Source organism: Lacerta agilis, chromosome 7, assembly GCF_009819535.1.
Source record: "Lacerta agilis isolate rLacAgi1 chromosome 7, rLacAgi1.pri, whole genome shotgun sequence".
Taxonomy (NCBI): domain Eukaryota; kingdom Metazoa; phylum Chordata; class Lepidosauria; order Squamata; family Lacertidae; genus Lacerta; species Lacerta agilis.
Window position 1 is genome coordinate 76,392,787 of NC_046318.1, and position 24,286 is coordinate 76,417,072.

Sequence of the window (24,286 nt, forward strand, 5' to 3'; positions counted from 1 at the left end):
ACTGTAATATAATCAGAACATGTTCAGAAGTGGGCAACCAAGATGATCAAGGGTCTGGAAACCAAGCCTTGTGAGGAATGGTTGAAGGAGCTGGGTATGGTTAGCCTGGAAAAGAGGAGACTGAGAGGAGCTATGATAGCTGTCTTCAAAGATCTCAAGGGCTGCCACATGGAAGAGGCAGCAAGCTTGTTTTCTCCTGCTCCGGAGGGTAGGACTCGAACCAAGGGCTTCAAGTTACAAGAAAGGAGATTTCGACTAAACATTGAGAAGAATTTCCCGACAACAAGAGCTGTTCAACAGTGAAATGGCCTCCCTTGGAGGCTGTGGGCTCTCCTTCCCTGCAGGTTTCTAAGCATAGGCTGGATGGCCATCTGTCATGGGTGCCTCATCTGAGATTCCTGCATTGCAGGGGGTTGGACTGGATAACCCTCGGGGTCCCTTCCAACTCTACGATTCTGTGATTCTATGAATAAAATTCAGTCAGAAATATAGGAAGCCATAAAATACAATTAGCAAGCACGCAGCATATTGAATGGTGCATTACAATGGATACAACATGCAGGGGAAAAAATCATCCAGTGGTTTACCAAGACCCTCCATTAATTTGTAAGTGGTCCATGGGGGTTGGGGTGGAATTTGGGAACCAGTGAGCTACTCTTTCTACTCACAAGCCTCTCGGTCCTCCATCCAGGCGAGCAATTGGCCTCATCGGAGTCCAATGCCACTTTCCAGCCAAACACTCAAAAAGGGTGTGAAATGAGGCTGGTGGCAGATCTGGCCTGAGGAGAGTCCCGTGGGCCAAACAGAGATGCTTCAAAAGATGTACTTGATCTTCAGGCCTGAGGTTGTCCACTCCTGCCCCCGTCCTGCCCTTGTGCCATTGCTATCCCAAAGGGGGGGAAGAACATGGCCCCACTGACAGGCCCCACCCCTTCTGTCATGTCCCCATCACCTGCCCTTGTCAGGAGTGAAAAGCCAGCTCTTTGGTTCATGAACTGGACCAGTGGCTCACGACGGGATCGTTACTCCCTCCCCGATCCTTTCCCTCCGCAGCTCACCGAGAATTCAAGCCGTCTTGCCGGCAGATGCAAAGAGGCAGCAATTGATCAGAACCATTCTGCGCGCAAGAAGACTTGATGCTTTTGAATTATGGTGCTGGAGGAGGCTCTTGAGAGTCCCGTGGACTGCAAAAAGATCAAACTTATCCATCCTTAAAGAAATCAGCCCTGAGTGCTCACTGGAAGGACAGGTCCTGAAGCTGAGGCTCCGGTATTTTGGCCACCTCAAGGGAAGAGAAGACTCCCTGGAAAAGACCCTGATGTTGGGAAAGATGGAGGGCACAAGGAGAAGGGGACGACAGAGGACGAGATGGTTGGACAGTGTTCTCGAAGCTACTAACATGAGTTTGGCCAAACTGCGGGAGGCAGTGGAGGATAGGAGTGTTTGGCGTGCTCTAGTCCATGAGGTCACGAAGAGTGGGACACGACTGAACGACTGAACAACAACAACATTCTGCGCATAATAGATAGCCGTTTAACGAAAGATCCTCCTTATCTCTGAAGGAAAAGTTGTTCCTGCCAAATACAGATACCACGGAGGTGCAAATTAAGCTTGGAATCTCGAGCGGAAGGATCAAAAATTGCTTTCCTCATGTTTTAAACAAACTGGAACCATGCCAAAGTGCCTGTCTGTAAACAGGGTAGCATCTCAGGTGCCCGTCTTGCAAAGGAATTTGAACTTTCCCCAAGGTGACGGGAGATCCTCCTACCTTTGCTCATTTGCCCTCACAACAGCATATCTGCCCCCCCTTTTAAATACATACACGGCTATGAGAATCAAAAGCAGACTTAAAGCGTGGCTTCCAGCCTCGCTTTGCGCTTCAGACGTCACCTCATTTTCACACCCACTCATGCAGCATCTTTTGGCGAGGAACATCGCAGCACAATGTGTCAGAGCGAGAGGCCTGGTGTAAAAATAAGAGTTCTTCTGCCTAGTTTCCTTGGTTGAGGGTCTAAAACTCAAAGCAACTGCGCTGTGCAGAGCTTGTGACTCCCATGAGGAAGTCTTGGCATGGAAATCTTACCCAAGCCTCTGGTATTGATCTCAACACTGACATGTTCAGAGAAGATCACTACAGTTGCTGGAGAACTCAGTCCTGAGCCGCAATAGGTAAACTCTGCATTTCAACCCCCCCCCCCCCATTTTCTCTATCTCATATCAAACTACAGGTAGGTAGCCGTGTTGGTCTGCCATAGTCAAAACAAAATAGAAAATAAAAGAATTCCTTCCAGTAGCACCTTAGGGACCAACTAAGTTTGTTCTTGGTATGAGCTTTCGTGTGCATGCACACTTATCTGAAGAAGTGTGCATGCACACGAAAGCTCATACCAAGAACAAACTTAGTTGGTCTCTAAGGTGCTACTGGAAGGAATTATCATATCAAACTGCTATGCTTTCTTTAGAGTCTAGGTGCTCTTATTTCTTTAGATTAGGCGTATTAACATGTTATTATGTTAGCAGTGAGAAGATCAAGGATGGGAACCAGGAAAGAGAAAAATAATCTGCGCAGACAAGTTCAACATCGCAATTTTCAGAAGAATAAAAATGCATCCCTATCCTTTGGGCTACAGTTTCAGCACTAAAAGGATCAAGAGGACATGGGGAGTTTTGCTCCAAGACGTCTATCTGCCTTCTGGCATTACTTCACAAGCACAGGAGCCACTCCAAAAGAGTTTCGATCGCACAGCGCCAATTGCTTAGGATCTTCTCCTGTCCCATATGAACCAATCCAGACCCTGCACTCATCATAGACTGGAAGTATCCACCAAAACCACATAACACTGGTCCTGAAAGACCTACATTGGCTCCCAGTACATTTCCAGGCACAATTCAAAGTGCTGGTGCTGACCTTTAAAGCCCTAAATGGCCTCGGTCCAGTATACCTGAAGAAGCGTCTCCACCCACATCGTTCTGCCCGGACACTGAGGTCCAGCTCTGAGGCCCTTCTGGTGGTTCCCTCACTGAAAGAAGTGAGGTTACAGGGAACCAGGCAGAGGGCCTTCTCGGTAGTGGCGCCCGCCCTGTGGAACGCCTTCTAGTCAGATGTCAAGGAAATAAGCAACTACGTGACTTTTAGAAGACATCTGAAGACAACCCTGTTTAGGGAAGTTTTTAACGTTTGATGTTTTATCGTGTTTTAAATTCTGTTGGGAGCCGCCCAGAGGGGCTGGGGAAACCCAGCCAGATGGGTAGGGTATTAATAAATTATTATTATTATTATTACTACTACTACTATAGAATCACAGAATCATAGAGCTGGAAGGGACCCCGAGGGTCATCTAGTCCAACCCCCTGCAATGCAGGAATCTCAGCTGAGGCATCCTTGACAGATGGCCATCCAACCTCTGCTTAAAAACCTCCAAGGAAGGAGAGTCCAGAACCTCCAGAGGGAAACCATTCCACTGTCAAACAATTCTTACTGTCCGAAAGCTCTTCCAGTTAAATATATATTGTAATAAATAAATATATTGTAATAAATCTGAGACCCTTCCTCGTGTGCCTCCTCCATGAGAGGGTGGCAACACAACAACAGGCCTTTTCTCTGGTGGCTCCCTGAATGTGAGTCTTGCCTGCCACCTTCCTTATAAGATGCCATGCCGGGGGGGAGGGGGGGATTCCTTTTCTCCCAGGCCTTTGGCTGATTAAAAAAAATCTATGGACTTTTAAATGTCTTTTTGGAGGGGTGTTTCTGGGTGGGTTTTGTCATTGTTATGCTATTATTTTGTGTTTCGTTTTGTATTTTTATGCTGTAAATTGCCCTGTGAGTGTCACAGGAAGGGCACTGTGTAAATCTAATAATGAATAATGAATAGGCATTGCCTAATGAGGGGGGGAAAATATGAAAAGTTAATGGGACAGTCAAACACATTTGGCTTCCTTCCTCTTTGCCTCTGAAAGGATTCTAAGGGAAGGTGGAGACCAAATTCAGAGGTCACACTTCATCAAACCCCAATTCTCCCTCCCTCTGCAAATTTTCAACCCCACTGAAACTGTGGTCCTTTTTCAGCTGGGCAATGAATGGATGAGAGCAACCCGAATGAGGAGTCTGCGAGCAGGGACTGCTACATTTTGGGTTCCTGTTTACTAGCTCTGCTTCAGAGAAAGTGGTGATGTAACAACCAATATCTGTTTCCATGGGAATCGGGAATAAAGCCCAAAGTTGATACTGATCAAGTTTAGCAGTGCTTAATTCCACAAGTCTAATGCCCCTGAGAGATGGTGGTGCAATCCCTAACCTATCGCCAGCGCTCAAGATCTACCTCTTATTTTGTTTTGATGGTAAAAATAGCAACTTTTAATGGCTTGTTCATTCTGAATCCATTCTGAAGGAAATCAGGCCTGAGTGATCACTGGAAGGACAGATCCTGAAGCTGAGGCTCCAATACTTTGGCCACCTCATGAGAAGAGAAGACTCCCTGGAAAAGACCCTGATGTTGGGAAAGATGGAGGGCACAAGGAGAAGGGGACGACAGAGGATGAGATGGTTGGACAGTGTTCTCGAAGCTACCAACATGAGTCTGACCAAACTGCGGGAGGCAGTGGAAGACAGGAGTGTCTGGCGTGCTCTGGTCGATGGGGTCACGAAGAGTCAGACCCGACTAAAGAACAACAACTACGACTTTTTGATCCATATGCAAGCTCCATCAACATCCTATTGTGTGGCAATGTCCAGGTGTGCATCGGAACACACCTGAAGGATCAGAGTGATCAATCGAAAGATCGCCAGTCCCCTGTCACTCTCATTGCAACACAGAGCCTGAAAACCAGAAGGCTTTGGACTGTTGACCTCCCACGCCAGAATGCCTTAAGCCAGCACTGGTTGCTAGATCTAGCCACTTACAGACTGGGGGATGCAAAATGTCCCCACGTTGTACCGTTTGAGAAAGGATAACCTTGAAAACAGCAACACTAAGCAGGGGGAGACAGTACCACACACAAAAAAAATTGCAAATATCATTATTCAGCAAAAACTGCAGCAGTTCATAATGCAATATGACAGCGAAACAGGGAACTGGGGATTTAATAAGCAAAGGTGTTCTATTACATGCTGGAATTCTGGAAGAATGCAGCGTTGCATTTGTTCCGGATGCCTCTATCAGAAGATTGCTTGAAGGAATGGCTCAAACATTACAGATTTGCCCGTTTGCTATGGGGAAAGGCCCTCCTAGTGGTGGTGCATTGAACTGCAGGGGGAGCCTTCTCGGTGGTGGCTCCCCACCTATGGAACTCCCTCCCTTCTGAGCTACATCTGGCTATGGCAAGCTTTCAGCACCTGCTGAAAAAAATACTCGCTCTATTGTGAGTTCCTGCTTTACTGGTTGCCGAGTGTGGGAAATGCATGTTTGCAATCTGTTTTTGGTGTTGTGTTTTATAACTGCCATGTATCCCACTGGGTGGAAGAGTGGGTGGGAAAAGAAATAAAATAAATTACTACCAGTAATTAAGAGTCAGTAGTCTGCAGACTTGAGCTATTGTCCTAGTTTTATTTACCGGTAGACTCCTTGCTGGTGTCATACATCTGTGTCCCTGGTGGGGTGAAGACAAAGATAGGATTGCTAACTCCTATCCACTAGTAAATAATAAGTCAAAAGGGGAAGGGGAGGAGAGAGATTTAAAACACGCCAGCCCAGTCAGTCTGAAATAGATTTTAAAGCAGTCAGTCTGCAAACATATTGATAGCAAAACTGTGATAAAGCAGAAGTCAGCACAGATTCGGCAAGAATAAATCCAGCCCGATTTATCTTATCTCTTTCTTTGATCAGGCTACTCGCTTTGTGGATTGTAAGAATGCTGCGGGTGGAATTTATGTTGATTTCAGCAAAGCTTTTAACAAAATCCCCTGTGATATTTTAGCAAAGTGGCTAAAGGCAGGCTAGGTGATAAACTGTAAGGTGGATTGCAGCTAGGGGAAAGGGCTGTAGGTTCAAGAGAACACCTGAACTGCATGCAAAAAAGTCCCCCAATTCAGTCCTCAGCATCTCCTGGTAGGGCCGGGAATGATGCTTCTCGTCAGTGCAGACAAAAATGGACTGAAGTTATACAGCAGATTCCCGTTTACTAATTCACGGCTGTTTGGAGCCCACACTCAAAGGGTGCTTTTCAATGGGCCATTCCCTTTGTAATGTAAGGGTTAATGGTTTTAAAGTCTAGTCAAGATGTGTGTGTGTGTGTGGAAATGTTGCTTAGCAACCAGGCAGAGTAGCATGAGCTCCACTGAGGTAGCACATCTCTGATTGGCTGTTCAGTTCTGAGGGAGTTTTCTTCTGTATATTTGGTTGAATGTCTCTGTGTAATGTACAAGGCCCACAAAGAAAAGACAAAATCTCCCTGCTTATTTCTCTTCAAAAAGTATACGCTGCTTTATTCGGTTTCCTCAGTTAAGTGTTATCAAGATTTTTCTCTCTGGGCTGCAGCTGCATTAGTTAAGTGACTTCGCTAACGCTTCTGAACTGAAGAGGATCATAATATAAGGATTGCAGCCTTTCCTGGGAGTATGTCCTTGGGGCTAAATGGAGCTTACTTTTGAGCATGCATGCACAGGAGTCTGCTGTAGGTAGCTAACTGTGCAATCTTATAATATTCATTTACACTCAAAAGTTAAGTCCCACTGACTTAAATGAAGCTTAGCCCCAGGTATAAGCAGGAATAGGATTGTAGCCATCAATGGTTTGGGGAACAGAAGAGGTTGAATTAAATTTAATATGTTGCTTTATAGGCAAAACTCTTCTTCTTCTTCTTCTTCTTTTAAGTGCAGCTGATCCCTGAAGTCAGTGCTGTGCAGTCTTATTCCAAAGTTCTTGGGCGTCTTTATCTTTTTTCCCAGGCACGAGCTGATCAGTCTCGCACAGACAGCTCCAAAATGAAATTGGAGGTGACACATATTTAATGGTTCTTCGCCCATTTTCTTTTCAAAGTTATTAATAGTTTAGGTTCTCCCTTTTAATTCTCTTCCACGCCAGAAGCAATTTTGAGACAAGCAATGCCCGTGGCTTTGTTAAAAATGTGCAGTATCAAAGTACAATGGTAATAATAATAAAAATGTACGAATTGCCTTTCTAGGGTCACATCTAAAGGTCCCCATAAACCCAGCCCTCTGTTCCAAAGGGGGTGAAGTCAGATGCCTGCAAGAAAAAGAACCACAGTGGTGGAAATAGGCATCGCCTTCCTTTCAATCAGCACAGAATACTTCATTTCATCAATATCAAAGCAATGCCACAATGAGAGACTTATTGCCCGTGAATTTTCCTAATCCAACTTTCTAACAATGTCATCAGAAGTTGCTAGGACATAATTTGACGCCCTGCCGCCACATGCCTATAATTCTAGTTATTATTTTATAAATTTAAAATATTCGTAGCCCAGCTTTTCCATTTTTTAAAAAAGGGGGTCAGGGTAGCTTACAAAAAAAAAAAAAACACACAGTCCCACCCTTAAGGGTAAAGGGATCCCTGACCATTAGGTCCAGTCGTGGAAGACTCTGGGGTTGCGGCACTCATCTCACTTTACTGGCCAAGGTAGCCAGTATACAGCTTCTGGGTCATGGATCATTTGGATCCAGGCATTCTAGGCCATAAAGAAGGCTGATCGCCGAAGAATTGATGCTTTTGAATTACGGTGCTGGAGGAGACTCTTGAGAGTCCCATGGACTGCAAGAAGATCAAACCTATCCATTCTCAAAGAAATCAGCCCTGAGTGCTCACTAGAAGGACAGATCCTGAAGTTGAGCCTCCAGTACTTTGGCCATCTCATGAGAAGAGAAGACTCCCTAGAAAAGACCCTGATGTTGGGAAGGATGGAGGGCACAAGGAGAAGGGGACGACAGAGGATGAGATGGTTGGACAGTGTTCTCGAAGCGACTGGCATGAGTTTGGCCAAACTGCGAGAGGCAGTGAAGGATAGGCGTGCCTGGCGTGCTCTTGTCCATTGGGTCACGAAGAGTCAGACACGACTGAACGACTGAACAACAACATTCTAGGCCCAGGAGAAGCAGAAATGTGGATGAGCCCAGAGTCAGGCCATAGGCCCATTTAGCTCCATATTGTCGACGTTAACCGGCAGCAGCTCTCTAAAGTTTCACACAGCGGACATTCCCAGTCCTTCTTGAAGATGCCAAGTGTTGAACCTAGGACTTTCTGCCTCCAAAGCTCCACCACTGACCTATAGCCCTCACCCAAATTACTTGAAGATAATAAGGTAGGGCAGCCTTTGATATGAGAACAGGAGTATTGCAAGGTTTTCCCCTATTTTCATTTGCAAAATGTTGGGCAGCATGTACCGTAAATATCTTTCCTGCAGAAAACAGTAAGGCCTCGGCATAGCTGCCAACTATTCCCCTTTTTTTAAAGAGAAATTCCCTTATTCTGAATAGGATTCCTCGCAAGAAAAGGGAAAAGTTGACAGCTATGGGTCTCGGCAACCCACACAGTTTATTGTGTTATCCCTGCAGATGTCACATTAAGCTTTCTGAATGCATGGTTTCTCTCTCTCTCTCTCTCTCTCTCTCTCTGAAATATACTCGGAGTCCAGTGTGTCTTTCATGCTCTTTATTCAGCTCATAGTAGTGAGGAATGCAGTTTCCCCAAAACGTTTGCTTTATATACACTATTTACACAATGGGCCCCACGTGATTGGCTAATTCCGGGATACTCCTGTATGCCAATCGGAATGTGGATTCACTTCCACCTGGAGTTGGATTGGGTGGCTCCTGCGGACCAATCAGACTGCTGCAATCTCAATCCTATTGTTCTGGGACCAATCAGACTGCTGCAATCTCAATCCTATTGTTCTAGGACCAATCAGACTGGTGCATTTTGGATCCTATTCAACTCAGTACATAACACTCTCTCTCTCTCTCTCTCTCACACACACACACACACACAACCACACACAGAGAAAGGGGGGCCACTCTGGCCATTCCTCCAACTTGCAGCAAAGATTTAATAGCAGAAAGTGTGCGGTTGAGATCCCAAATTGCTGAGGCTTCATTACTTTTACACAGCACACTGCCGAATATTTATTAGTGCAACATGAAGTATTAGCATCAATAATTAAAACCAAACTAAATAAACCAAGCAGAAAGGGCCTTTGCTAATGCAGCAACAATGCACGGGGCAAAGCGACGACGAGGCTGGAAGCACGGGCAAAGTTCCACCAGGGTTGCAGCAAGGCACTCCTTCAAACCACACCGGAGAAGCAGGTTAGCACAGAAGCCCACAGGGAATCGACCTCAGCTGGATTTCCCATAGATTTCACCAGGCAGTCTCCATATGCTTTCAAACTCATCTTCAGAGGCCTTGAGGACTAGGAACTTGCCTTTTTGAAAACAACAGCAACCTGGAAACAGATTTTTTTTCAGGGCGGCGAATCTTGTGTCATGTTTCTGCACTTGTGCAAAGGGACTGCAGAAAAGATAGAGAAGAGCCTTGCATATATATTTTTTTCCAAAGGCATCAGGGCTGGCTGGGAAGACGAGAAATGGAGAAACAACCACGTCTCTTCATTGTCTGTTGCATGGATGAGTCACCTTTGCCGTTCAAAAGCGGCTCTCATTTTTATTCATTCCGCTTTGGCTTCTACACGACGGTTCCTTCTCCCATCCGAGTTCCTGATCCTTTTGACCTCAAGCAGCAGAGATCCTGCTTTCCTCCTTTTAGAGGCCAGATCAAGCGGAACAGCCAGTTGCAACACACCCCTGGTTAACCCACCGCTGGCTTGTTATGACAAGATGCCAAAGTGATGTGTTATCGCCGAGTGTAAAACAGAAGAGCGAAAAGGAGGCATGCCTCCAGAAGTCACTGTGGAACATGAACATCATTTCAGATGGGGAGAGCAGGAAACAGCCGATAACCCTGTACCGATAACTATCGTGCCCAGGAATGGCTTGTGCGCAGATGCATCCCTGCTCAGGACCAGTGTTAGAAATTAGCCAGGCGCCAGGTGCAATTTGCATCTGGCTTGGGTCCATTTGCAACCACGTAGAGATCTCTGGATGCCAGGTTGCCGACTGGGGAAAGCAAAATGTCACTTAGAAATATTTCCCTTGATGTTTGGATTTGTTTTATACTGGATTGTCATATCTGGTGTTTTATGCAAACTGCTTTGAGATTTGTTTTATAAAGCGGCAAAGAAATGAAATGAACAACAACAACAAACCGCAATACCTCAAGGGCCGCCTCTTTCCATATGAACCTGCCCAGACCCCGAGATCATCTTCTGGGGCCCTCCTTTGTGTGCCTCCTCCTCGAGAGATCCGGAGGCTGAAAACACAAAAAGAGGGCCTTCTCTGCAGTGGCTCCCCATCTGTGGAATTCTCTCCCCAGGGAACTTCACCTGTCACCTTCATTATACACCTTTAGGCACCAGGCAAAAACGTTCCTTTTTAACCAGGCTTTTGGTTGAGCTGATTTACATCCTATACCCTTTTAAAATGTAGAGGGTATGGGGGGGGGCTATTGGGTTGTTGTTTTTATTTTAATTAGGTATTTTCTGGTTTTATATCTTGATCTTATTCTGTGAACCCCCCTGAGACCCCCAGGTATAGGGCGGTATAGAAGAAGAAGAAGAAGAAGAAGAAGAAGAAGAGGAGGAGGAGGAGGAGTTTGGATTTGATATCCCGCTTTTCACTACCCGAAGGAGTCTCAAAGTGGCTAACATTCTCCTTTCCCTTCCTCCCCCACAACAAACACTCTGTGAGGTGAGTGGGGCTGAGAGACTTCAAAGAAGTGTGACCAGCGCAAGGTCACCCAGCAGCTGCATGTGGAGGAGTGGAGACATTAATAAATTCAATCTATTCAATCAATCAATGAATTTGGCGATTAGATTATATACCTGAGTTTCTCCCTGCACCACACCATTTCCAAGCCACACCTCTCACTAGCCCTGCCTCATAGAAGCCAACTCCTAGGGGCCGAGGTCCCTTTGTTCCTCAAATGAAATATTGGGGAGGGCCCCAAAGTTGGTGGGCACTGCCATTCAGGTGGTGTGCGCGAGCCACATCATGTGATCCATTATGCAGGGTGGGGCTTACCTAGCCTCTCCCTTCCCAATAATTTATTAAAGTTGGCACCCCTGCCCTGCATCATAGTCTCCTCCTCAGGTGTTCCCGCTTTGCTGGTATGTATCCTTGAACCCTTACCTCTTGGGAGGGAGAGCCGAGAGATGTCCGTGCAGAACCGAGCCGCCCTGTGCAAAGCCAATTGCTCCGCCCGCTTTCACCTCTGCGTTTTGTGCTGCCTTTGTGTGCGGATGCCTTCTGCTATACGACCTACGGAACTCACTGCCACAGGAGCAGTTGTGACCCACCAACCTAGATGGCTTCAGAAGAGGATTAGACAAACCCATGGAGGGCAGGGCTGTCGGCAGCTGCTAACCATGCTCTGCCCCCACAACTGGAGGCGACAATGCTTCTGAATACCAGTTGCTGGGAACCACAGGAGGGGGAAAGTATTCGAATCCTGCTTCGGGGGTTTCCCACAGGCATCTGGTTGGCCACGATGAGAACAGGGATGTTGCACCAGATTGCCTGATTTGGCAAGCTCTTCACCTGCCAATCACATCTCCATATTTCTGCAGCCAGGAAGGTCCCCATCTCCCGTCTTTTTAGGAAGCTCTTCCTCACCCTTCCAGGATCTGTTCCTCTCCATGTGGCTTCCTCTTTTCGTGTGTCACCAGAGCAGGGCAATATGTAGGCATCTGGCTCCCGGTGGAGTACCGGGTGAGGTTTAAGGTGATGGTTTTGACCTTTGAAGCCCTATGCGGCCTAGGACCCTTGTACTTAGGGGACCGCCTCTCCTGGTATGTCCCACAGAGGACCCTAAGGTCCATGAATAATAATAACTTAAGGGTCCCGGGCCCTAAAGAAGCCAGATTATCCTCCACTGGGGCCAGGGCCTTTTCAGTGATGGCTCCGACCTTCTGTCCCATGAGACCAGGGCCCTGCAGGACTTGATCTCCTTCCGCAGGGCCTGTAAAACAGAGCTATTCCTCCTGTCCTTCAATTTAGCCTGATCCTTCATTCCTTTTTCCCTTCCCTTTTTCTATGAAGAAACCCTTCTGAGACCCTACATTTAAACTCTTCCCGGGTCTCCTTGCTGGCCCTAGCAGGACTAACTTGGCCGGTTAGCCCTGGAGGTGCTACATTTATGTTGTACTTTATGCTGTTTTTAAAGTCATTTTTAATCAATGTTTTGTATTTGTTGTTAGCCGCCCTGAGCCGGGTTTTTAAATCAGGAAGGGCGGGGTATAAATAAAAATTATTATTATTATTATTATTATTATTATTATTATTATTATTATTATTATACACCTTTGCTACCCAAGTAACAAATACGACAGATACCATATTTTTCGCTCCATAGGGCGCACCGGACCATAGGGTGCACCTCGTTTTTAGAGGAGGAAACCCAGGAGAGAAAAAAATTTCTGGTTTTCCTCTAAAAGCCCTGTTTTTTTAGGATCAGCTAAAAGTTTTGCAGCTTTTTTTGCAAAGGGAAAAGCCCTGGTTTTTTGAGGATCAGCTAAAAGTTTTGCAGCTTTTTTTGCAAAGGGAAAAGTCCTGGTTTTTTTTTTTTTTTTTTTTGAGGATCAGCTAAAAGTTTTGCAGCTTTTTTGCAAAGGGAAAAACCCTGGTTTTTTGAGGATCATCTAAAGGTTTTGCAGCTTTTTTTGCAAAGGGGGAAAAGCAAAGAGGAAAAGCCCCATTTTTATGCAGCTTCTAAAGGAAAGGGAGCCTTTTCTACAGTTTCCAGACAGATAATCAGCCAGTCAGATGTTGCTGGTGAAACAAACAACCTCCCTCTGCAGCACATTCAACAAAGGAGGGCGGGGCAAGAGGGCAGGGCTGAAAGGGAGCCGGGACTCTTATCTCTCTCCCGATCTCTTGCTGATCAGCTGCTGAGTGGGGTCCTTTCAGCACCCCCTTTTCTCTTTGTAAAATAAAAAGCATGATCCTCTTTTGGCCCCTGGACAATCCAGCTCCAGGGACCACCATTCGCTCCATAAGACGCACAGATATTTCCCCTTACTTTTTCGGAGGAAAAAAGTGCGTCTTATGGAGCGAAAACTACGGTAAACTTTCCTCGAGCCAGGAAAGTTGATGTCCCTATTAGTGATGCTGCCATGTGGGAGAGTTCTGGCCTGCTTCCTTCCTCGCCCTCTGAGCAAAGTGTTTCTAGCCATAATCTTCCATCTTCTCTCATGTTTCAGCAGGGTGCAAGGGAAACGCTTTCAACGAGAAGAAACAACAATTCCATGGGAAAGAGGGTGAGAAGTCAACAAAAATAAGAGGTGGGGGGGTGGAAATGTGTTTTGACTGTAAGTATTTAAGTTGAAACTTAATAAAATATAATTGCCAAATTGAAATTCTAACTATTTTGAGCAAGATGCTTTTTCATGTTCCCCTGCCGCCTTCCATAGCCTAAACTGTATAAAGAAGAAGAAGAAATTGCAGGAGAGCAACATCAGAACCCTTAATTCTACAGAGCTGCTACCATTAATAATACATTGACCCCCGGCATGTCATTAAAAGGTTTTCAGAGCAAGTCGGAGAATCTCAGCAGAATGGAAAGGGCTCAGTCGCATGCTTGGGGCACAGCAAATTTTCCTGTGCGGAGACCACTGGAGTTGCATATAAGCTGCTCTGAGGTTTCCAGGAAAGTAAGGGATGTTAAGGTAATGAAGAGCAGGTCCCAAATCTGATGGCTTTCCTGGAAAGATAGGAAGCTGCTTTATAGCAAGCCAGATCCACTACTAGTCCAGCTAGCTTGCCAGGGTTTCAGATAAGGGGTGTTCCCAGCCGTACTTGAACCCGAGACCTTCTGTGTGCAGATAGTCATCTGCTGAGCTATCGCTCTTCCACGTCTCTCTCTCTCCCCCACCCCTTCTTGGGAAAATTTATAAAATAAAATAAAATAATCCTTCCAGTAGCCCCTTAGAGACCAACTAAGTTTATTATTGGTGTGAGCTTTCGTGTGCATCCACACATCTTTGGAGTGCAAGACAGAAAAGTCTTCCTGCATGCACTGAAATGTTTGGAACTCATGGTTGCAAGATTTGGCGATGGTCACTCAGGGGTCACCCAGGCTTTTAAAGGGGATTAGACAAAATTCAAGGAAGATGCACCTACTGGTGGCAATTAATAATCTGCAATGTTTGCACAGCGCTTTTAAGGGTTCAATGGGTTTCACGTGCATTATCTATAGAATCATAGAATCATAGAGTTGGAAGAGACCACAAGGGCCATCCAGTCCAACCCCCTGCCAAGCAGGAAACACCATCAAAGCATTCCTGACAGATGGCTGTCAAGCCTCTGCTTAAAGACCTCCAAAGAAGGAGACTCCACCACACTCCTTGGTAGCAAATTCCACTGCTGAACAGCTCTCACTGTCAGGAAGTTCTTCCTAATGTTTAGGTGGAATCTTCTTTCTTGTAGTTTGAATCCATTGCCCCGTGTCCGCTTCTCTGGAGCAGCAGAAAACAACCTTTCACCCTCCTCTATATGACATCCTTTGATATATTTGAACATGGCTATCATATCACCCCTTAACCTTCTCTTCTCCAGGCTAAACATACCCAGCTCCCTAAGCCTACTCGTGATCCCTACAGCCTGGATTGCTCAGTTGGTTAGAGCATGGTGCTGATAATGCCAAGGTTGCAGGTTCAATCCCCGTATGGGACAGCTGCATATTCCTGCATTGCAGGGGGTTGGACTAGATGATCCTTGGTGTCCCTTCCAACTCAATGAGTCTATGATATTAGGACAAACCTGGAAGGCAAGTCAGTCTTACTGCTCCTTCACATAGTGCAGATGGAGAGACTGGAGCAGAAGGCAAGCACCTTGCCTAATGCAAGGTGAGTTCGTGCATAGTGAGTTCGTGGCAGGGGCAGGATTCGAACTGGGAGCTCCCTGACTCGCAACTCAGTCTCTTAGCCAACAAGCTACACCAGCTCTTCACTGAGAGCTGCTAGTTAAGCAGGACAACCCATGTTCAGAGGCAACGTAACTCTGAATAGGAGGAAGCTGCTTTATCCAGAGTCAGATCATTGGACCATTTAGCGCAGTACTGCTTCCACTGACTAGGATTTCAGGCATGGGTCTCTCGCATCCCTACCAGGAGGTGCCAGGAATCGAACCTGGGACCTTCCTAATGCAAATTGGATGTTCTACCACTGAGCCACACAGTGTCTGAGGTCTAACGGGGAGAAATTGATTTCATGCCCTGGTTTGTAGGCATCTGGCTCTTAGAAACACCAAGACTCTGTTGCTCCAGAGGGCAAGACTAGAGAAGCAATGGATGGAAACAGGGGCGCAGCAAGGGGGCGTAGGGGGTGGATCGCCCCATGTTCCATAATGGAGGGGGTGACAAATTATCAAGGAACAATTATTGCCCTACTAGGGCAGTTCATAAAAAACTTTTTTTTTAAATGCCTGCTCCAAAGGTCTTATCTTACTATACTAGGGATTATATAGCTATATATGAAATTTCATACATATCGGTTAATATCTTGACCCTCCTCCACCAAAATAGCTGTTCACTTGGCTGTTTTCCTATGTTGTGAAGGCTGAAATTTCAGTTCAGTGGAGCACTTACTGTTCCCAACCCCTAACCCTGTGGAAAGCCATCTAATTAGACTTTAATTTGATTTTGAGATGTTTTTAGGAGGTAATTTAATGATTGTTTGATTTTATACCAATGTTATGTATCTGATGTTAGCCACCCTGAGCCCGACTTCGGCTGGGGAGGGCGGGATATAAATAAAAGTTTGTTTTATTATTATTACTTGTTATTATTCCTTTGTAAGAAAATATGAAATAACGTAAAACCATTTTTGCAGGGGGGGAATCAATGGGGGGTGACAAGAAATTTTTCACACCGGTTACCACCTGACCTTCCTACACCTCTGGATGGAAATTGCAAGTAATGAGGTCTTGGCTAAACATTAGCAGAACCCTCCTAAGAACGGTTGGACAGAGCCTCAGAAAGTGGCAGGGCTCTACCGCTGGAGGTATTTAAGCAGAGCACCTTGCATTGCGGATCCTTCATTAAGCATGGGGTTGGTCTAGATGACTTCTTGGGGTCTCTTAGAACTCCATACATTATACAGTCCGATGGCTAGATGGACTGATCCAGCAATGCAGTTCTTAACATTTCCTTCTACTCATTTTAAATTTTCGAATTATTCTCTGTAGATACTGGCCTACTGTACAAAGATGCAGTTGACATTTGTTGCTTTGCCCAGTTTTGTCTCACGTTCTTCCTCCCCCTGGCATATTGCAGGGGGTTGGACTAGATCAGTGCTTCCCAACCCTGGGTCTCCAGCTGTTTCTTCAGACTACAGTTCCCATCATCCCTGAGCACTGGTCCTGCTAGCTAGGGATGATGGGAACTGTAGTCCAAAAACAGCTGGAGACCTAAGTTTGGGGAAGTCCTTCCTCCTGCAATGCAGGAATCTTTCGCCCAGGGTGGAGCTCAATCAAACCCACGGCGCTGAGATTAAGAGTCTCATGTTCTACAGACCAAGCTGCCCCTCAGAGTACTGTATGCACGATCCCCAGGCAATCTCGCATCGCCTCACAACTCCTGAAACCCTCTTAAGTTTCATTCATGGGACTGTTATATGCCCCTCCGCAACATTTTCTAGGTCAGGTAAGAGAAACTGCAGCCCTGCAGACACTGGTGGGTTCCCTTTTTTTTTTGTTAAAGAAATTTTATTATTTTCTACAATAAACAACAAATGCAAAATACATCAAACAAGAACAATTGACAGAAAACAAAACAACAACATAACAAACACATTAAAACAACAGCAATAACAGAAAAAAAGACTTATACATACCTACACAGGAACATTAACTGAATAATTGTTTAGTTCTAGTTTCAGATCTTATCTGGGGGGACTTCCCCCGTTCTCTCAACTGCGTTCAATACTAATATACTTTGGTAACTTTGTAACTATTTCTTATCATTCACCATTATTCTTAATAAACTTTCAAAATACTAGCTAATCATATATATTCCATTACTTAAGCAACATAACCTTAAACATTTCTAAACCATTCATAACATTACTTCTAGTATACTGTTTTTATCTAACATCATCTAGCTAAGACACTGGTGGATTCCCATCAGCTCCAACCTTCACAGTCAATGGTCAGGGATGATGGGGGGTAGCATCTGCAGGGCCACGCATTCCCCACCACTGCGCTAGACCAATTGGAAAACCAACAATACAAAAACTGCTATTTCTTGTTGTTGTCAGTCTTAGGATACAATGGAGTGCACCTCTGGGGGTGAAGCCAAAAGCTGGAGAATCGCAGCACCTGCTGTGGCTGCTGAGACCTCATAACTGCTTCCTCCCACATTACTTTTGCTGCACTAGCAGCACAGAAGTGACCTCTCTTGGGCACAAGCCTGGGCAGGGTATATGGAGGTCCTGGTCTGCCCAGACGACAAGACCTCCCCCGCTGATGGGGTCCAAAGGAAAGCAGAACAAGACATTCAGCACCAGCTTGGCTGCAGGAATTGCTGGAAGGAGGTATGTATGCAAGGTGCCGTCCAACTGTCTTAAGGACTTCACTTCGGATTTGTGTAGGGTTTTACTCCTTAGCCGTTTCTTCTCCCAGAGATGCCCCACATGGCAGCTATACACCGCTTTTATGGTGTGGCTATTAATATCATCATCATCATCATTCCACCATGCCTCCAAGGACCTAAGGGTGGGTCTCCTTCCCTTTGTATCCTCACACAACAACCCTGTGAGGCAGACTTGACTGAGAGATATCAACTGGTCTAAGATCGACAAGGGTTCTTGGTTACCCACCCGGGATTCGAACTCACACCTCCTCAGCTTTAAGTCCAACACTGCAACCACTGCACTGGCCTGACATCTGTAAAAAATATGTGTGGCTTCTCGGGACAGGCCCTGCACTGTTCCACAGCTACCATTCATTTTACTGGTTTTACACAAGAAAGCCATACTAAATGTACCCACACTAAAAGTGAAACATAGTCGTCAGCCTTCTATTTGCCCTTTTTGCATTTTTGTTTTATTTATTTCACGATAGCCCATGGCGCGATAAGCCACGCCATACATTTAAAGAACATCCTTCCCCAAGAATCCTGGGAGCTGTAGTTTGCCTCCTCCCAGAGCTATGGTTTCCAGCACCCATACCAAACTACAGTTCCCAGGGTTCTTTGGGAAATCCACGGTGTGGGTGTGGCCCCAGTCACTCAAGATGCCATTCTGCTGCTAGGAGATATTCCAACTTTTATATTGTGGGAAACAGTTGGTGTGTGACCCTTCCAGTTCACCCATGCCCTTGGTGTAAATCTGTTTCTTGCAAAGTTCTCCACACTGCAAAATGTGAGTTGTTAGTAATGCACAGAAACCTTAAATTCTTGATCACTGTCAATTAATTCGATATTTACAGTAAATAAATGTATGGTGGGTTATCAATTTGCCACGATTCATAATAGAGATCCTTCATGTCCAGGCGAAGTATACCTGCAAATAAAACAGGTGCAGACAGTACCACCTTCACAACCAGTTTGTGGATGTGGTGCGGCTGACCAGCGCTGAAAAGAAAATCCTGTATTAAGTGGACTCTTGGTCCAATCCGCTAAAGCAGTGCTGTGTCCTTGTTGTTTTAATTTCTCACTGATCTTGCTTTTCCTTAAAAACGGAGGGGGGGAGCTTATTCATCTCCATATTTAATTGCAGAGGTGAGTTTCAGTGGCATCTCATTTTTAAAAAAACGAATAAGCATTTTCACAACTCATCTGGAGAAGCATCTTTGAAGCAGCGTTTTCAATCTACATACGTGCCTTTTTACAAACTCCCTAGAGAACATCATCTCCCCCCCCCCCAAAAAAAAAATTAAAGAGCACAAGTGTTGCTCCCGGAGAAACACACACAGAGACCCAAACAACCGCCTGCAATTATTTTTGTTGACAAGTTTCCATGAGGCTGTTGCCTAGACTAGAATGATAAAGCGCCACAGCCAGATCATCAAACATTCCTGTTTCTATGGCAAATTCCCCACAACACCTTGAGCGCTTTAGACTTTCAGGAAAACATGTTCTCTTCCGTGTGACCAAGATAACATTACGTTATCACAGCCCTCACATCTTCAGGCTGTGCTTCTCTCGAGAGCTCAGGGGTCCCCCCCCCCTTTTTTTAAGGAACAAAATAAAGCCATGCTCTCTATCTTTGCAACGAGCTTCCATCCAACATCGTGGAAGCTTTTACCTTGCAGGAAAAGAACCCAGCCGATCACCTAGTGCCACAATTTAACTCCGTTATCGAAGCGCACCCTAGCTACTGATAGCAATCAGTCCACCGCAGAAAGCAAATTCTTATCACGCGTTTCCCCCCCAACAACCCAGATGCTTTCCTGTGTCTGTAACCCACAACCCGCCATCACCAATCCAGATTTATTTACCAGGGTGTTTTTCTGCCCTTACAAACCACCACGGTTTCTTGCAAATAGTCCAAGGAAGACTCCTTTGGGTAAAAGAGGCACGTGAATGAGAAGCATCTCTCAGCGTTACATGCGTGACACGAACCTTCCCAAAGGCTGATTCACACATTACATTCAGCATAAAACGCAAAACACCACCGAGGTGGATGTGCAGACACGTGCATCTTATAGGGAGCACGGGATCAAGTGCAACTACCGGTTGGGTTGCGTGCAAACCCGTGTGTGCTGCCCCATAACGTGGGAAACGGCCCTCAAGCTACGCTCTGCGTTCCAGGCTCTGGGTCTGCAGCTTGCTAGAACCCAACCAGAAACATGTTATTGTTGGCATCGTGGCATCGGCCCACCAAATCACACCCCCTCCTAATACCCATCCCACTGAGGAATGGCAACCCATATGGACATGATTCCCCATCCCTGGTCCCTTCCAACCTCCCCCCCCCCCGCCCGAACATTTTATTCTGGCCCATCGCTCAAGCAATCCATCAACCGCGCGCCCAGGTGTCACGGGGTGCCAGCAGCGACTCACACGAAGGCGTGATAGAGCAGCGCCCAGCCCCTCGGCCTCTCCAGGGCGTCGTAGATCAAAGTTTGCATCCGCCTGTATTTCACGTTGTTCCTCTTGACGGGTCGGCTCAGCGGCGTCTTGGCCAGCAGCCCAATCCCTTGCGCGGACCTCTTGCCGCCGTCTTCCTTGCCCGCCCCTTCCAGCAGGAGGGTCCCATCTTTGTCCGCCCCGGCGCCCAGAGCCAGCGCGCCCTGCTCCAGGTCCCCAGCTGCCAGCCCCACTTTCTTCTCCTCCCCGACGTGTCCGCCGCCGCCACCACCATCAGCCCCTGGAGGTGGTAGCGGCGGCGATGCTCCTGCTGCTGCCGCCGCCGCCGCCGCCTTCCTGGATTTTAGTCCCATCTTCCTCTCCTCCTCCTCCTTCTTCTTCTGCCCTGGTCCTCAGAGGTGAGCAAAGGGTGCGCAAGAACAGCAGCCGCGGGGAGCCAAAGGCCATGGTCTGCGCCCACCCTCCGATTTTTTTTGGGGGGGAGGGGAGGGCTCCCCCCTCCCCAACAGGGCAGGGCAAGGGAGGAGAGAGAGGGGGGAGAGCTGGAGAAGGAAGGAAAGGCAGGGCAAGGGAATCACATCCTCCGTCAGGTCATCGCCTCCCCAGGGGAGATGGGCATCAGCTCCGCGGGCACCTAGGAGGCATAAGCGGCGAGGATGCTCCGGAGGAATAGGAGGAGGAGGAGGAGGAAGAGGAGAGAGGAAGCTGGCAGCGGCAACAACACCTGGTCCAGCCGGGCAGGGGCGAGCAGCTCATCGCAGGGTTTATTTCCCAGCCCGACGCAGGAGAGCTCCGGCGCAGCCCCCCGACCCTCCTCGCGCGCTCCAGCTTCCGATGCCAGCTAGGGAGCGAGTTTTCTCTCCTTCTCTCTCCCTCTCTCCGCCCAGCCCTGCCCAGCCTCACCGTAGGGCGTGGTCCATTGTAGAGATGGGGAGCCAGCAAATCGCAGCAGCGCCTCGACCGGCTCCTCCTTCTCTTCCTTCTCCTCCTCCTCTTCATCCTGCCCAGTTTGGCGAGGCTTGGCGAGCGCCAGGCGCGTAATTGCGCACAGAGCGGCGGCGATAAGGAGCCTGGCGCGCGCTCTCCACCGCGCCACCTTTTATGATTACGATTGCCGATGGGTGCAAAAATATAAAATTTTGTGTGTGTGTGTGTAAATCCCCCAGAACCAGGCGCGAGGGATTGCCCCTCTCTCCGGTAGAGGCAGCAGCGGCGATCTCGCCGCCAAGCTGGCTGTTTCCGTGGCTCTCTCTTTCTGTTCCAGGCTTGGCTCTGGTAAGAGATGGGAGGAGGAGGCGGCCAAGCTAGGGGGTTGCCGGGACTCCCCGCGGCTTTCGGGCTGGGAGGAAGTGCGGGGAGGCTGTCGGGAGAAAAGGGAGGCTGAGAGGGGGAGGGGACAGGGGAAGGGTCGGTGCTGCCATCACACAGAGACACACACCTGCACGATCACCTTCTTCCCCTGCCTCGGTCCCAACGCTCCCAAAAAGCCCACAGCTGCAGCTTCTGGATCCAGAAAGGAGCTGCGTTCATCGGTACGATTTTCAGAACGGTCTGATGACGTCTGTTTTTCCAGGGCTCGGTCATAGGAGGAGGATTTGCGAGAAAGTGTCCCTAAAACACATGTAGGGGTCCTATTCTGAATTTGCAAAAAGTGCCCCAAAGCACATGCAGAGCGCCCTCTTCTGAATTTGCAAAGGGTATCCCAAAGGACATGCAGAGTGGCCTTCCCCCATTTTTTTTTTCAGATGCCAGGATGTGAACCTGTAATGATAGAACTGTAAAGTTGGAAGGGACCCTGAGGATCATCTATGCCAACCCCCTGCAATGCAGGAATATGCAGTTGTCCCTAGGAGAATCGAACCTGTGACCATGGCGTTACCAGCACCACACTCTAACCAACTGAGCTAGAATGTAATCACACAAAAGGCCAAAAACATGTTCTTACAGGTAGACTGAGGTGTATAATCCATCGACTGCCCTTTGTGGTCTATTCACAGCACAATGCAACCCTATGCACATTTACTTGGGGGATATTCCAACTGAGCCCACTGAAAGAAAAAACCTGATTCAGACTAATGGCCCATCTGGGCCAGCATTATTATTATTTTCCTGGGGTATTTCAATTCAAATTTATTGCGGCTATAAGCCCATAAAAACATAAAATATGGAATATATGACATAAAATTACAGCAAACCATAGACCCTGGAGTCATAGGGAAACAAACCACAGCACAAATACAAGTTTTAAAATTGCAACCAGGAAGCAGAAAGCAAAAGTATTAGTGGTTGTGTAGTTGGCCACAGCGCCTTTTTTGAGATATGACAGAGTTTAGAAACCTTGCCTGGGGTAGCCGATGTGCCCTGCAGATGTTGCTGAAATACAAGTCCCACAAGCCCTGGCCAGCATGCCCAATGGTCAGGGATAATGGGCATTGTAATCCAGACACATCGAGTGGGCACAACATTGGCTACCTCTGGGCTTTATGTGGTCTGACAGTGGTCTTCTACTTCAAGTCCTTCAGCTGACTGGATAGCTCAGTTAGTTAGAGTGTGGTGCAGATAATGCCAAGGTTGCAGGTTCGGTCCTGGTATGGGGCAATTTCATATTCCTTCATTGCAGGGGGTTGGAGTAGATGATCCTTGGGTCCCATCCAACTCTGCAGTTCGACAATTCTATGGAGGAGCTGGGGTTTGGCCACGGAATCTTTTCCATGCAAGCGAAGCCTATGCTCTGCTAGTAGGCTTAGGGCTTCTTCCTTGAGTTCTTGCTTCTGGGTAAATATGCATGGGAGCAAATCAGGCAATCGGGCAATAAACCAGAATTCCTGGGACTCTCCTATTGCACTCATGTATATAACCAATATCAGTGTCAAATAAATGCATTTTATGGCCCAAAGGATGGATTGGAAATGGGAAAGGATAACTATAAAGAACCGTGGCTTCCAAACTAGATGGATGGCCCATACATTGCCAGCAACATCTCATGGCTGCCAGATGGGTAGCGCATCAGAGCACAACGTAGGCTTTTCTGCATGTATCCAGCCAATTATTAATTTTTCCTTATCTCTCCCCCCCCCCCGCCCCCGTATCCAAATAACAAATGGCAACATCGATGCCAAAGCGATGATCTTATTATCAGTTTTGGTGATAAAAGAACACAAGGTAACATTTCTTCAGCAAGATGCAAACATACTCCCAGCTGACTAATGCTCCACCAACCACATGCACCTCATCCTTTCCTAATATTGAATCAGAAGCAGTTTGGGGAATGTTTGAAGAGGCTGTCACACCCAAACGCTGACCGCAGAACAGGGCATCCCAGCAACCAGTTGTAGACTGCAGACAGATAAATCTACACACGTCCTTGTGGTTGTTTCCAAATTACTTTTATTGGAGAAAAATGCTAGTCTACAGCAGACTGCAAAAATATTTTTTTTCACTATGCATAAAAGAAACAAATTCTGAAAGCTAATCTGAAAATTATAGCCACTCTGGTTGTGCGCTATTTTTAGTTAGCAGTTGGATTTATTTTATTATTGCTGTCTACACACACCTAGATAGCAGGGTAGAACAAGCAGGCAGCAGAGGTGCTGCCTTTGGGGAAACCCAGCCAGATGGGTGGGGTATAAATAACAAATAATGATGATGATGATGATGATGATGATGATGATAATGACCCACCCACCTATATTCAATGCCTGTGATCTTAATTCCTCGAGTTCCACCACCTTCCTCTGTCCAAACCTATCCCTCCTTTCTCCTTTGCTGCCTCCTATGCTTGGAAGTGAGAGCTGGACCATAAAGAAGGCTGATCGCCGAAGAATTGATGCTTTTGAATTATGGTGCTGGAGGAGACTCTTGAGAGTCCCATGGACTGCAAGAAGATCAAACCTATCCATTCTCAAAGAAATCAGCCCTGAGTGCTCGCTATAAGGACAGATCCTGAAGTTGAGGCTCCAGTACTTTGGCCACCTCATGAGAAGAGAAGACTCCCTGGAAAAGACCCTGATGTTGGGAAAGATGGAGGGCACAAGGAGAAGGGGGCGACAGAGGATGAGATGGTTGGACAGTGTTCTCGAAGCTACTAACATGAGTTTGGCCAAACTGCGGGAGGCAGTGAAGGATAGGCGTGCCTGGCGTGCTCTGGTCCATGGGGTCACAAAGAGTCGGACACGACTGAATGACTGAACAACAAC

The 24,286-nt window shown here is 47.0% G+C and overlaps 1 protein-coding gene across 3 annotated transcripts in view; it reads right to left on the minus strand.

Moving 5' to 3' along the window:
* Nucleotides 1–20,953, minus strand: part of KCNQ3 (potassium voltage-gated channel subfamily Q member 3) — a 159,151-nt gene extending 138,198 nt beyond the window's left edge. For all 3 annotated transcript variants that reach the window (XM_033155872.1, XM_033155871.1, XM_033155870.1), the window contains exon 1: nucleotides 20,064–20,953. In XM_033155872.1, the coding sequence (XP_033011763.1) occupies nucleotides 20,064–20,443 (380 nt within the window). In that variant the 5' untranslated portion in view covers nucleotides 20,444–20,953. The remainder of the gene's footprint in view (nucleotides 1–20,063) is intronic.
* Between the last annotated feature and the right edge of the window lie 3,333 nt (nucleotides 20,954–24,286).